This window comes from Ambystoma mexicanum, chromosome 10 (genome assembly GCF_040938575.1).
Source record: "Ambystoma mexicanum isolate Mex_15411 chromosome 10, UKY_AmexF1_1, whole genome shotgun sequence".
Classification (NCBI taxonomy): domain Eukaryota; kingdom Metazoa; phylum Chordata; class Amphibia; order Caudata; family Ambystomatidae; genus Ambystoma; species Ambystoma mexicanum.
In genome coordinates, this window is record NC_090932.1 from 529,777,614 (window position 1) to 529,790,977 (window position 13,364).

Consider the following 13,364-nt stretch of genomic DNA (forward strand, 5'->3'; position numbering starts at 1 on the left):
AATCTTTTGCAGTGTTCCCCAAGGGAACTGCACAGGTTTCTGCCTAACACTGAGGACTGCAGCAGACCTAAACTTTCACGTGGTCTGGCTGGAGATGAGGGTAAATGAAGTAGAGGGCACCTTATGCGAACACGCACACGACCAGACAGAGCTCTCCAACAGAGTCCTTGGCCTAGAGGAACAGATCGAGAAAATGCGGGCCAAGCAGGAGGACCTCGAGAATCGCTCAATGCGAAACATTAGGATTTACGGAATACCGAGAGAGGTCGCTGACCAGGGATAGGGGGGCTATGTGAAGGAACTGTTTTGGGCTTTGTTGGACCTCCCTGTAACTGGGGAAGTGGAAATAGATCGAACGCACAGGGTCTACACTGTGCAACAGTGTCGCAACCTTCTACCTCATGTGCTGACCTGCATCCACTTCTTTCAGCAAAAGGAACAGATCATGGGGGCAGTGAGGAGGAAAGAGCCGGTCCAGTTTTGTGGGAAGCAAGTAGCGCTATTCAAGGACCTGGCAGCCCAGACCCTGGCAAATAGGCGGAAACTACACATGGTGACGGCCTGGCTGCAGGCGTAACAGATCAAATATCGATTGGGTTCCCATGCAAGCTTCTCTTCGAATATAAAAACCAGAAATACGCAATTGGCTCCGAAGAGGAGGCAGGGCGACTGATGAGCGGCTCCCAGGAGGACTTGGGCCTGAGAGAAGGGTACCAGGACCATGAAGAGGCTATCAGGGACAAATCGAAGAGGCAGAGGAAGCCCCCGGAGGCGACACCTAGCAGGGGCAAAGATTGAAGTGACTAACAACAATGGGATGCCCTTCACCAGGTGTTGAGCCTGCAGCGAAGGGCGGGGTCCTGGACCTACTGAAGAGGGGAGGCCCACCCTTCCTCAAGGTAAAGGGGTGAGCCCATCCTCCAATAGACTAAGATCATGCTGCATGGGGGGATGGGGGTCTTGTTGCCCCATATAAACCTTTGTGGTTCTTCTGTGACTTCTATGAAGTATTTGCCTGGGAGCTGGTTCGGGATGGCTGTGAACAGATACGGCAGTCTGGGGAATAGGTTAATTTTTATAGATGTCATCTGTCCGTACCACGTCAATATCAAAAAGCCCCATCTCTTCAGGTCGGCCGTAAGCTGTGTGCGGAAGGGATCATAATTTGCCTTCACCATATCACCCAGGTCCCTCGTCAACCGTATGCCCAGATATTTAATGCTTTTCCGATTGAATTTCAAACCCAGGTAACTTCTATTTGTATCTAGGAGTGGGCTCTGCGCTAGTAGCGGGAGTACGGCAGACTTCCCCACATTCATTTTGAGTCCCGACAGAAGACCATATTCAGCTATCTGGGATATTAATGCTGGGAGGGAGACCTGAATATTCGTGAGGTATGCAAAACAAAAGAGGTGATGGTTAGAAGGTTTAGAATAAATCTTAACCTCTGGCTTTGCTCTGGGCAACCCTCCAGACCATCGGTCTTCGCCTACCAAGCAATTACAAAAGGGGAAAGACCATATGCAAATCAGGCTTGGTCCCACCCCAAAGGGGTAGTCTAGCCCGAACGGCTAGGTCACATCCCTTCTGCACGAGACCACAAGCATCCCCAGACATGTTTCAGCCTTATTGGGCGTCATCAGTGAGGAGTAGCTTGGGTCTCTAGGCCCAGCAGGCATGGGACCCACGTCTGGGCATACCCGTCCCACTCAGGTTGATAAAAGCAAAACAAAAGAGGTGATGGTTGGAAGGTTTAGAATAAATCTTAACCTCTGGCATTGCTCTGGGCAACCCTTCAGACCATTCGTGAGGTATGCCAATAAATCATCCGCGAACAACGAGATCTTGCATTCAAGTTCTTCCACTGCAATTCCTTTGATCTGGTTGTTTCATCCGTATTACTATTGCTAAGGGTTCCATTGCAAGCGGGAGAGGGGGGGCATCCCTGCCTGGTGCCTCTCGTAAGATGAAAGGACTCCGTAAGACCACCGTTTATCTGCACCCTAGCCCTGGGTCTATTGTATAACGCTGTAACTCATTTCAGGAAATGTGTTCCCATCCCTAGCTTCCCCAGCACTTCATCATGAATGGCCCCTAGACCCTATCAAAAGCCTTTTCTGAGTCCAAAAGGCACTAGGCATGCATCCATCCATCCCTCCCACTTGTGCCCCATCTATCAGGTTGATAGTTTTCCTAATGTTGTTTGACCCTTGCCTTCCGTTGATGAATCCCACCTGGTCCCTGTGTACTAGTAGCAGCATACTTACCCCCCTCCCATCCCCCCAGTCTTGCTCTCAGGACTTTTGGCAATATCTTCAGGTCCCCATTGAGGAGAGAAATCGGCCTATATGAGGTCCATCTAGTTTGATCCTTCCCTTCATTTGGGATTGTGACAATAACTGCTGCCATCATCGTGGGGGGGGGGAGTGGTTCACCCTCCAGGCATGCATTTGCCACTTTTTTTAACCACAAACAGCGGGGGAGACCTGTGACAGACACACTCTTCCGCCGCCCATCATCGCCTTTCTATATACCATACCCCAATTTACCATGTTTGAGGTAAACTAATGCAGCAAAAATAATATTTTGTTAAAATTGCAATTCAGCTAAAATGGGCACTACTGATAAAACAACTGCAGGAAGAAAGTTAAGTTGCTCCTGTGGGTGGCTCTCGGGAGGCACGATTTGTGGGTATAGGCCTGGTTGTTTTGCTCTACTGTGATACAAGCAGTGGGTGACAATGCGATTTGTAGAGGAAGAGCCAAGTGTTTACAAGCAGATGGGGGAGGGACGGAATCCCTCACCTCCCATAAAGTACCAGGTGATGGGCCAGGAACAAAATACAACCTTGTCGGTGCAGCCTTCTCGGCCTGGAATCTGCAAAGTATGTCTAATGTTCCCTGCTTTTAGACACATCTTGGAAATCCAGTTCAGGGCACAGCGTCAAAAATGTAGAAAGAGCTGATTTAGCAGGGTGTCATGGGTGATGGTGTGAAAGGCCACATAGTTCAAAAGGGGAGCGGTTGCTCTGGTCCCCCTGCAAGATTAGGAACAAGTTACTTACCTGTAACTGTTGTTCTCCAGCATGGGACTGGCATGGATTCACATGCGCATGAATATTCCCCGTCGTCAGGCTGGGAATCCTCGGTAAAGAAAAAACCAGTATCAGTTTCGTTTCTGATCTGTCTTTCGTAGTAGTAACCAATCACTGGTCTCTGCGTCATACTGACCACAGCTAATGACTGCCCTCTACCTAAGCACCGCCTCTGGCAGCCATCTTCAGATTTGGAAGCACGTTAAGTGGCAGTATGACCAAGTGAAGAGCCGCAGAGGGGTAGGCGGGAGGGTTCGCATGTGAATCCATGCCAGACCCATGCTGGAGAACAACAGTTACAGGTAAGTAACTTGTTCCTTCTCCAGCATGGGGTCTGGCATGGATTCACATGCTCATGAATAAAGAATACATAGCAGTACACACATGCACAACCACGGGAGGTGGCAAAGGCTCAACATTAAGCATTACATCAAACTCAACATTAAGCATCTTACCTCCTCACCAGGCTCACCTCAGGCGAACAGGTTGCGCAGCACTGCTTGGCCGACCCTGGACTCCTCCCTGGAATCCCGATCGACGCAGTAGAATTTCGTGAAGGTGTGCGTCGACCTCCACGTAGCAGCCCTGCATATGTCCAGCAGGGGCACACCAGAAAGGAACGCCGTGGTAGCTGCGATCGCTCTGGTGGAATGGGCTCTCGGACGGCCAGGCAGCGGTCGGTTTGCCAACCGATGACAGTACATGATACAGCCGGAGAGCCATCTGGAAATGGAAGCCTTCGAGAGAGCCTTCCCCTGATTGACAGGTCCAAAGTTCACAAAGAGTTGTGACGTCTTCCGAAAACACTTTGTGCGGTCCACGTAGAACTTCAGCGCTCTAGCCACATCCAGCGAGTGCAAAGTCCTCTCAGCCGGCGACGAAGGCGACGGGAAGAACACAGGCAACACCAAGGGTTCGTTGAGATGGAAGTCCGACGGTACCTTGGGCATGAAGGAGGGGTGCGTCCTGAGCACTACCCTCGTGTCGTGAAAAGTCAAGTACGGGGCCTTGCAGGAAAGGGCCTGGATCTCTCCCACCCGTCGTGCGGAGGTGATGGCCACAAGAAACGCTGTTTTCCACGACAGAAACTTCAACGGGGCCGAGTGCAGAGGCTCGAACGGAGGTCCCATGAGCTTGGTCAGCACCACGTTGAGCTCCCACGCCGGGGCCGGCGCCTTCACCGGCGGGAACGATCTGAACAGTCCCTTCATGAACTCTTTCACCAGACGATGAGACCACAGGGACGACCGGCCCATGGTTCTGGTGTATCGGGAGATCGCAGCAAGATGAATCTTGATGGACGCGTGTGCCAGTCCAGCTTTGGCCAGCGTCAGCAGGTACGGCAGTACCTGGGGAGCCGTAATCCGTAGAGGGTTAATCTTCTGTGCGTGGCACCAGACAGAAAACCTCTTCCATTTGTGTCCGTAGCATTTAAGAGTCGAGGACGCCCTGGCCTTTGCAAGAACCTCTCTGCAGTCGGCCGGTATGTCGTATCCTCCAAACTCTAGCGCTGCAGGAGCCAGGCCTGCAAGTTCAGCGATTTCGGGTCGTGGTGGAGGATGGCGCCTCCTTCCCTGGAGAGCAGATCCGCGTCCACCGGCAGCTTGATTGGCGGGGACGCTGACAAGTCCAGAAGGTCCGGGAACCATATCTGCCTCGGCCACGCAGGTGCGACGAGGATCATCCTGCACCGTGACCTCTTGAGCTGGTTGACGAGCCGGATTAGCAGTGGCAAAGGAGGGAACGCGTAGAGGAACAGGCCCTCCCAGGGGAACGAGAAAGCATCGCCCATGCTCCTTGCCTGGGGAAACCTGCTGGCGAACCTCCGGCACTTGGAGTTTGTTGCCGTCGCGAACAGGTCGATCTGGGGTGTGCCCCACCGTCGGAAGAGGCGATCCACTAGATCCTGCCGTAGTTCCCACTCGTGGCACGAGCGCAGCTCCCTGCTGAGTGAGTCGGCGATGGTGTTTTTTATCCCTGCCAGATGAAACGGCACCAGAAACATCCCTTGGGCAACTGCCCAATGCCACAGGTCCTGCGCCTCCTTGGACAGTGCTGGGGACCTGGTTCCGCCCTGTTTCCTGATGTAAAACATGGTGGTGGTGTTGTCGGTGAAGATCCTCACCACCTTCCCCTTGAGGGACGGAAGGAAGGACCTGAGGGCCCAAAACACTGCACGGAGCTCCAGGACGTTGATATGTAGGGATTTCTCCGTCGGGAGCCAAAGGCCTCTTGCGTGCAGATTTTCGGTGTGCGCTCCCCACCCTTCGAGGGACGCATCCGTGGTTACTGTCTCCTGGTGGGCTGGGGTCTGGAAGTCCATGCCCGCCGTCAGATGCGCGCGGGTGCCCCACCACCGGATCGCTCGTCGGAAACTCTCGTCGAGTGAGATCCTTTCCTCGAAGCTGCCCGTCGTTTGGATCCAGCGCGCGTCCAGGAACTCCTGCAACGGGCGCATCCGGAGCCTGCACATGGGAATGAGGTAGATGCAGGAAGACATCATTCCGAGGAGGGACTTGATGGACCTCACCTTGGCCGCGTCGGCCACCAACATCCGCTGCACCTTGCCCAGGATGGTCCTGGTCCTCTCCTCCGACGGGGAGGCCAGAAGGGACACTGTGTTGAGCCTCGCTCCCAGAAACAGAGCGTCTTGCGCGGGTACCAGGTGGGATTTGGCGTAGTTCACAGAGAATCCCAAGTCCGTGAGAAGTTGGACGGTCCTTGCCGTGTGAACCACGGCGAGCTCCCTCGTCTTGGCTCGGATGAGCCAGTCGTCCAGGTAGGGGTAGACGTGGATCCATTCGCGGCGCAGCTGCGCCGCCACCGGTGCGAGGCACTTGGTGAACACCCTGGGTGCCGACCGTAGTCCGAAGGGGAGGGCTTTGAACTGGTAATGACGCCCTTGGACCACAAACCTGAGGAATTTTCGGTGCCCCTTTAGGATGGGAATATGGAAGTAGGCATCCTCCAAATCCAACGACGACAGGAAGTCTCCTTCCTCCAGCTGACCCAGGACGTGCTGGAGGGTGACCATCCGGAACTTTTGCGCCTTGATGAACTTGTTCAGACGTCGCAGGTCCAGGATGGGGCGCCATCCCCCCGTCTTCTTCTTCACGAGGAAGTATCTCGAGTAAACTCCGGAGCCCCGAAGCCTCTTTGGGACGAGTTCGATGGCGCCCTTCCTGAGCATCGCCTTTACCTCCAGGAGAAGTTGAGGGACGTGAAGTTCTTTCCTGGCCACGGGGGGGGGACGCGCGGACACCTTTTTTGAAACTCGAGCGCGTGGCCCCGGGCCAAGGCGTCCAGCACCCAACGGACTCCCACACGCTGACGAAGCTCACCAGCCGGCCTCCCACCGGGGTGCTTCGGTGGGGGCCCGACCCCACGGCCGGTTCAATCCTGCTTTGACGAGGCTTTGCCGCCTTGACCTCCTTGGCGACGACGGCGGGGTCCGCCAGACTTGCCTCGTCCTCTGTAGGCCTCCTGAGACGACGAGCGGGCCGCTTGACGGTAGGTGGAGAAACCGCCGCCGGAACCTTTGGAGGCGCCCTTGCCTCCGCTGCTCCGAAAGGGCGTCCGTCGTCGTTGTAGAACTCCAAGGGCCCGGGCCGTCTCGGTGTCCGCTTTAATGGCCTGAAGGGAATCGTCCACTGTTTTCCCAAACAGGTTGTTCCCATCGAAGGGCATGTCCAGGACTCTGGTCTGAACGTCTTGACGGAAGTCCGTAGCCTTGAGCCATCCACGCCGCCTAAGGCAAACGCCGTTGCCCAACTGGCGGAACCCAGTGTCGGCGATGTCCGTCGCAACGGTAATGGCGTGGTCCGAAGCCACCTCACCTTCCTGCAGGATCTCCAGGGCCTCTGCCCTCTTGTAGTCCGGCAAGAAATCCAGCAGGGGAGCCAGTTTGCACCAGAGCTCCCTGTCGTAGCGGGCCACGATAGCCAAGGCGTTGGCCGCTTTAATCGTCGTCGCTGCAGACGAGATGACTCTGCGTCCCATAGCGTCCAATTTCTTTCCCTCGCCGTCCGGTGGGGAAGTCGATGTGGAGGCCGCACCCCCCCGCTTTCTTCCTGGCCGCCGCGGAGACGACGGAGTCCGGGGTAGGCTGCGCCCGGAGGCACAGGGGGGCCGTGTCCGGGACCCGGTACTTTTTCTCGTACCGGTCTCTTCTAGCTGGCGTCGTGGAAGGGTTCTTGAGGAGGGTGAGGCCCTAATCCCAAATGTCGTCCAATAGAGGCACTGCGAGGACCGTCTTCCTCTTGGCCTCGCGCCGCTGATAAAGGAAACCTTCCTTCTTCTTCTTCTCCTCAGGGCAGAGTTGGAAAAGCTCGGATGCCCTGGTGATCATGGAGTGGAACGATCCAATCTCGTCGGGCGGAGAAGCCCTGGTGGGAGGCGACGACGGTACATCCTCGTCGTATACCTCGTCGTCCGTACCCGTCGCTGCCGTGTCAGTCCCCGTATCATCCCCTCGGGTGGACGGGGAGGAGGGCTGGAAGGGGCGCGACGGCTGAAAAGGAGGCGGAGGGTGGATTCTTCTTTTCTTGGTAGGGGGAACCCCAGAAGGTCCCGGTTCTGGGTCCCCCGATGGGAGAGGTTCCGTCGGAAACGGTAGTCTCGTCCTTATCTCTGAGCATAAGGACTGTATAGCCAACAAAATGGCCGCCGAGTTGCCCCGCGGCGCTGGCAGAGGGGAATCCGACGGGCGATCAGGGGCCCCGTCGGTACCCTCGACGATGTCGTCGTCACCTGCGTCGGGATCCATCCCGACGGGCCGGTCTTCTTCCACGCCGAGGCCGTGGCTTAAGACCTCGACCAGCTCCTCCTCCGAGGTTGAGGCTGAATCTACGACGACGCCCTGCCCCCCCTTTTTCTTCCCCACGGGGGATTTCACGGGGGTCCTATTGATGGGCACAAAAGAGGACTCCCTCCGAGGTGGCAGGGAGACTCTGAGCCCCGAGGTCGCCACCACTGGTGTAGCCTCCACAGGCTGAGCCAGGGCCGCCGCGACAGTTTCGATAGAGGGCTTGGCCAGATGGATTAAGGCCTTCACCACCTTAGGTGCGCTCACCGCCTTATCCTTGATGGGGGGGACACTGCCTCGCTCCCCCTCTGCCTTCGAGCTCGACCGGGGCCTCTCCAGGAGCCTCGCCGGGTGCTCGGCCTTCCTCTTACCCGACCCAGAGCGTTGGCTCGTGGTTGATGGTGCCGGGGAGGGTGCGCCCAGCCTGGCGCCCGTAGAGCCCGACCGTTCGGCGCTCCCAGTGCCAGCGGACTCGCGGTGCTTGGCCTTATGTTGGACCCCCGTCGCCGGGGCGTCCTCAAAGGTCTTAGAAGACCGCTCGGATTTCTTCCTCTTCTTCTCACCGGACGGGCTCTTCCCTTCCAGCCAGTTGGCGAGACGTTGATGGCGGTCCTTCATGGTCCGCTCCGACATGCTGCCGCAAAACGCACAGTCCTTCTCCACGTGCGTCTTGTCCTCATGTAGGCAGTAAAGACAAAAAGAGTGTTCGTCCTCCTTGAAGACGTTCTGCAGCTGGCATCCAGGGCAGACCCTGAACAGCTTTCCGGGCGTCGAGCTTCCCTTCTCCTGGGCCATGACCGGGCCTGAGAAACTTCTGGAGTCCTCCAAAAGCATAGCTCGACGAAATCTTCACCCTTGAGGGGCGCAGACGAATCCAACACGGGTCCCCGTTGATCGGATGGAGAGTCGGTGGAGCTTGAGGCTCTTTTGACCGAAAAAACGAAGTTTTTGAGAAAAAACGTGAAAAAAGTAGCACTAACGCTCGAGAGCAATAGCACGAGGATCCCAACACATGAACGTGCGGTAAAAATCTGAAGATGGCTGCCAGAGGCGGTGCTTAGGTAGAGGGCAGTCATTGGCTGTGGTCAGTATGACGCAGAGACCAGTGATTGGTTACTACTACGAAAGACAGATCAGAAACGAAACTGATACTGGTTTTTTCTTTACCGAGGATTCCCAGCCTGACGACGGGGAATATTCATGAGCATGTGAATCCATGCCAGACCCCATGCTGGAGAAATTCACTTCTCCTAGTGGGTCAAAGAGTGAACCGCAACTGATGAGGGGAGATGTTTTTACACTGCTTTGTAATAGTTTATGTGAAAGGTTAGTGTTAGATCTATAATTTGCAGGGCCTATGGAGGGTGTCTGGAGGAGGGCTTATCACAAGACAGCTTGCATTGGTTCACTCAAATGCTAATAACCAAATACATCAGTGCATAAAAAAAAAAGAAAATGTGAAAACCATCTTGTTTACTTACTGAGCCTCGATCCATCTCTGTGGTAGCAGCTACCAACATAATTGCCTTCCCGAATATTAATCTCACTACAAGACGATCTTGAAGGGTACAATGTGGCAGGTTTCACAGGTGTGGATGTGGCATTTGCTGCTATGCAATGGGGTTCGGAAATCAAGTCCTCTTCTGGTAGACCTGCAACTTTCTCCAATGTGTTCCTCAAATGTTTCTTGGACACTTCCATGGTAATTCCAGCCAAGTTTTGATCCCTACCCGAGAGTGGAATGTCTGGCCTAGTAAGAGGACCAGTTAATGAATACTCACGAGGACGATCTGTAATGACATTTTGCTTCTGTGCTTTAACAATATGTTCAATGTCTTTTTCAGAAGCTACCACAGAAGGTGCTAAAGAAGGGATGAGGTCTTCAGGTATACTTGTGTAGGAATCAGGCTTTTGCGCCATCAAACAATGGTTCTGGTCTGTGCCAGTGTTCACCATGAGGTATGAATGTGGGAGTGCTTTATATTCATTGTATTTGGCGTGTAGTGTATCTCCCGCAAGATCATCTATACTTATACCAGAAATATTCATGTAGGAAGAAGAGGGCCTTTGGTGTTCGGCAAGACTACCGCCAGATGAAAGTGCTTTCTGTTCAACTGCAAATATGTTTATGTCTTTCTCAGATTCCAATACACACTCAGAAGAATAACTCAAGGGCTTGTCATGACCATCTAAGGGAGCCGATAGTATTCCTCCAACTATTACAAAGTCCATGTTAGAATTGGAGTCCAGCACACAGGGAGAACAAGATCTCAAAATGTCTTCATGCCCAACAGTTGCAGCATCAGTCGTTATTACTTCCATATGGAGGGCCAGGTTTTCACTATGGTTCAACACTGAAGATAAAAAGGTACCCATGAGTTTGGGTGTTGAGCACAAATAATCACCTGAAGTAAGACGCTCATCAGCAATAAGCTCCAGTTTATTTAGGTCGGAGGTGAGAGCATTAACGTCAAGTTCTGTTTCTTCAGTGTTCTCATGATTCATGAATTTCAATTTTCTTAAGGCACAAGGAACCACTTCACCAGGAGACGCAACTGATTCTGGTGAATCACCTTGCACACAACCCTTTCTCATGTTATGGATGCAGTGACAGTCTTCACAGCAGTTTTGCACTAGTTCAAGTTGCTTATCACTGTTAATTTGTCTGTTACCAATACAATGAAAACACATGGGCTCTTCCCTGACCTGACAATGTTGTAGGTCTCGCCTGCCGATCCATGGTTCATCCAATGTTGGTGTCCCGAATGAGGTACCAGAAGCACTGCAATAAGGGATGGCCTCATTATCTGAGTGAAACAGCTCACTTTGAGGCCCAGGGAGCAGAGTGTTGCATATTGGAGTGCCTGATGCCTGAGAGTTGCTAGTAGATTTACAATTCCTGCTTTGCTCCTTGGAGTCCACTTTGCACTGCACATCATTCAAGTCAAGGTTGCATGTTGCTTGTGAACACTTTTTCATACTTAGTTTTTTTATGCGATTCTCCTCTGAGCTAGAACATCCAGAATTATGGACTTCAGATGAATATTCTCTTTGTAGGCTATGATGCAAGTTGGTTTCTTTGACACCTGCTATCCAATTTGAAACCCCACTTTCCTGAAATTCGGGTTCTCCACGTAGGGCTGGTGGACTATCCACTGCAATGTCATCCATCCTGCAAGGATTCATAATCAAACAATTTTGTCAGGAACCATCTCACAGTCCTGTGTTCAGAAAAGCAGTATTAAAAGCTAATGTCATCATTATCAATGAGCACAAAAACAAATTGATTGTTTGAAGCAATTAGCCATACATTTTTTATATGAAACTCAAGAGTGACGATTGATATAAGAAAAGGCCAAACACAATCATTTACTTTGTTTGGAGGACTTTTATAAGGGTGGGGGAGGGTTAGTGATCTGTGGTAAAGGTTGATGAGATACTGCCAAATGGAAAAAACAATGCTAGTAATTTGTGCAACATGAGTTTGATTTTCGGTACAGCGCTTATATTCGGGAGAAGTTTGGCATTAAAAGCAATATAAACACTGAATACAATACTACTGGCATAGCAATACCCCTTGTGTAAACAGACCAGACATGAAACTGGTAACCCCAGAAGTAGGCTAAGCATTCATAATACTTTGAGCGTAGGGGAAACTGCCTTCTACGAATCCAAGAGATGTCTCAACTTTGTACCACCTGCATTTCCAGTGATCCTCCTAGTGGTGGTACCAAACTGTGAATGGGGCGGTGTAGCTTTGCCATAATGAACATTTTATTTTATGCATGCACGCACACTTTTTGGAGGGGGAAGGAGAGAGAGAGAGAGAGGCAGAAAGAGAGAGAGAGAGAGAGAGAGAGAGAGAGAGAGAGAGAGAGAGAGAGAGAGAGAGAGAGAGAGAGAGAGAGAGAGAGAGAGAGAGAGAGAGAGAGAGGGAGAGGGAGAGAAAGAGAGAGAGAAAGAGAGAAAAAGAGAAAGAGAAAGAGAAAATTGAGGAAAAGGACAGTCCCAGAATGGGGAAATGTGGACAGAAACCGTGAGTGGGAGCTAGAAGGAGGTGAGCCCAAAGAGGGGCAAAGACTGACAGAACCCCAAACTGGGGAGCAAGAAAGACTAAAGTCTCCCCGAAGGGAGAAAGACAGAGTAACCTAGATTTGGAAAAGAAGCAAAGCACCCTGACTGGAGTCCTGGAACAGCACACCAGCACGACACAAACTGTATGCCTGGAACTGTTAACATAGGCAACTGCTTTGGTAATGAGAGACAGGGTTAAGGGTCTGAAGGCAGCAGCCATCCCTTCCAATGGGCAGTTCCTAGAAGCATGTCTATATCTTTCCTTTTTAGAGGTAGGGAAAGAGACTAGGTTAGAGTAGGATTGCAGACTGAGGACTTAATTTATGTTTAGACATTTTGAAATCCTGCCAAGAGCCCTTTTACTAATTTCTGTAATAGCGCAGGGTTTGGAGTTCTAGGTTTAAAGAAAGACCTTTTGAAGGTGAAGATGAATACACACTCTAGAACACCATACCCAAGTGTCTGAGTCAGTCCTCTTTCTCACCAGTCACATAGGCCACAGGCATTGTCAATTATGGGTACTGCAGGTATGTCTCATGTGCAGCCCATTCTGCCTACCTGTTCTCCAGAGGAAGTAAATTGCCCTTTAACCTGTGCCTGCACACCAATTAGGACAAAGGAGTGGGCTGGGCCATGAGTCTGAAACCACCATGTCGCTATGTGGGCGAATATTGTCTGTTTCCAAAACCTGGTGGTCATTGGACAAATACCGATCTTCACTGCGACTGACAGTTTATTGCCACTTTGAGAAAATCAAATATTCTATTAAGTCAACATTTACTAGCAATGTTTGATTTGTTTCCTGCTGTGGAGGCACGTTTATCATTAAGGTAAAGATGGATGCACTAACTTGCATAACGTCAACACACTGATACTATATAATGGGTACTTTCAACCATTTCCAGACGATTTTAAGATTAAAGTAGTGATCTTGAATGGTCCTCTAAAACCATGAAGCACAAGTAATGGTTGGGTTTGTTCCCGAATGCTGTGAAAATCCTGCGAGTGCAGAGCGGTTATACTGTTGTCTTTTTATAGCATTGTGCAGTTAGTTCTGTGGAAAATCTTGTTGTGCTTAATCTTACTAGAAGACAGTTCTCAGGCAGCCAGATGCCCTAAACCTTAGCAAAGCACATAGGTTAGGTTTGTGATGACAATTAACCCTATACGCAGCAATCAGTGCAAGGATGAAGCTATTTTAACAGAGACATTGCAATTGTGAAATGTACGTTAAGCTCTACACAATTAGATCCCTGCCAAATTTGAAAAACCTGCAAAAATTAGACGTGAAAAAGCCAGGTTGGGCTGGCCGATAATTCCAGTAAAAGACAAATAAAACTAAAGCAAAAGGCTGCATAAAAAGGCAAGGGGGCAGGAAGGGAGTGTGAGGGT

The 13,364-nt window shown here is 51.7% G+C and overlaps 1 protein-coding gene across 6 annotated transcripts in view; it reads right to left on the bottom strand.

Annotated features, from left to right (window-relative positions):
* PASK (PAS domain containing serine/threonine kinase) overlaps window positions 1-13,364 on the bottom strand; it is a 2,072,978-nt gene that overhangs the window by 1,075,815 nt on the left and 983,799 nt on the right. For all 6 annotated transcript variants that reach the window (XM_069618098.1, XM_069618099.1, XM_069618096.1 and 3 more), the window contains one exon: window positions 9,380-11,070. In XM_069618098.1, the coding sequence (XP_069474199.1) occupies window positions 9,380-11,070 (1,691 nt within the window). The remainder of the gene's footprint in view (window positions 1-9,379; window positions 11,071-13,364) is intronic.